The 1,071-nt window shown below is 46.1% G+C and overlaps 1 protein-coding gene across 1 annotated transcript; it reads right to left on the reverse strand.

Moving 5' to 3' along the window:
• Window positions 1-342: 342 nt before the first annotated feature.
• Window positions 343-842, reverse strand: LOC119569981 (histone H3). The gene has a single exon (XM_037917912.1). The coding sequence runs from the start codon at window positions 802-804 to the stop codon at window positions 394-396; it is 411 nt and encodes a 136-aa protein (XP_037773840.1). The 5' UTR covers window positions 805-842; the 3' UTR covers window positions 343-393.
• Between the last annotated feature and the right edge of the window lie 229 nt (window positions 843-1,071).

Below are 1,071 nucleotides of genomic sequence, written 5' to 3' on the forward strand. Positions count from 1 at the left end.
TATAATATATATATAAATAATTGTTATATGTATATATATAATTATATATATATACATATACACACACATTATGATATATATACAATGAGAGACAGAGAGATAGTGTATGTGTATATATATACAATATATATATGTATGTATGTATATTATTATATGAAAGAGAGGCTGTGTATGTGTGTGCGTAGCAGTGTGTACATTTGTATGTATATGTGCTTATCAACATTATATAGCCGTTTGTTTACATATGCTTATCACTATTATTATTCTTGCCGTCTGTGTACATGTACACCATTTGATATGACTTGTCTGTATTTCATCTCTCTGAGAATTAATTTTAGGCCCTGAAAAGGGCCGAGGATAATAGTTTTGTGTTGCAGGTATGCAATCAAAACCTTAGGCGCGCTCTCCGCGGATACGGCGAGCAAGTTGGATGTCCTTAGGCATGATTGTGACTCTCTTGGCGTGGATAGCGCACAGGTTGGTGTCCTCAAAGAGGCCGACCAGGTAAGCCTCGGAAGCTTCCTGCAGAGCCATGACAGCAGAGGACTGGAAGCGGAGGTCAGTCTTGAAGTCCTGGGCAATCTCGCGAACGAGACGCTGGAAGGGCAGCTTGCGGATGAGGAGCTCAGTGCTCTTCTGGTAACGACGGATCTCACGGAGGGCAACGGTTCCAGGCCTGTAACGATGGGGCTTCTTGACACCTCCGGTAGCAGGGGCAGACTTACGTGCTGCCTTGGTGGCCAACTGCTTGCGGGGGGCCTTGCCTCCGGTAGACTTACGTGCAGTCTGCTTGGTACGTGCCATTTTGCGAGTTTGTATCTAAATAGATATGAAACGCGCTCACGCTCAAGACGTCAATTTATAGGAGAGCGAGCGGGACCTGGCCGAGTCGCGTGTGGCTGCGAGAGTGTGGCTTAATCCCGCCTATTTCTGCTGGGTAAATATTGCCGGAGATACGGCACCTGTGAGGTCCTGTAACGCGGCCTCCTTGACGCCATGTTGGATTCCAAGTTGATTGTGTGAAGCAATGGCTATGGCCAAATCCATTGCAAGCCTTGTGCGCGTGAGCCT

Source organism: Penaeus monodon, unplaced genomic scaffold (assembly GCF_015228065.2).
Source record: "Penaeus monodon isolate SGIC_2016 unplaced genomic scaffold, NSTDA_Pmon_1 PmonScaffold_20491, whole genome shotgun sequence".
Lineage (NCBI taxonomy): Eukaryota > Metazoa > Arthropoda > Malacostraca > Decapoda > Penaeidae > Penaeus > Penaeus monodon.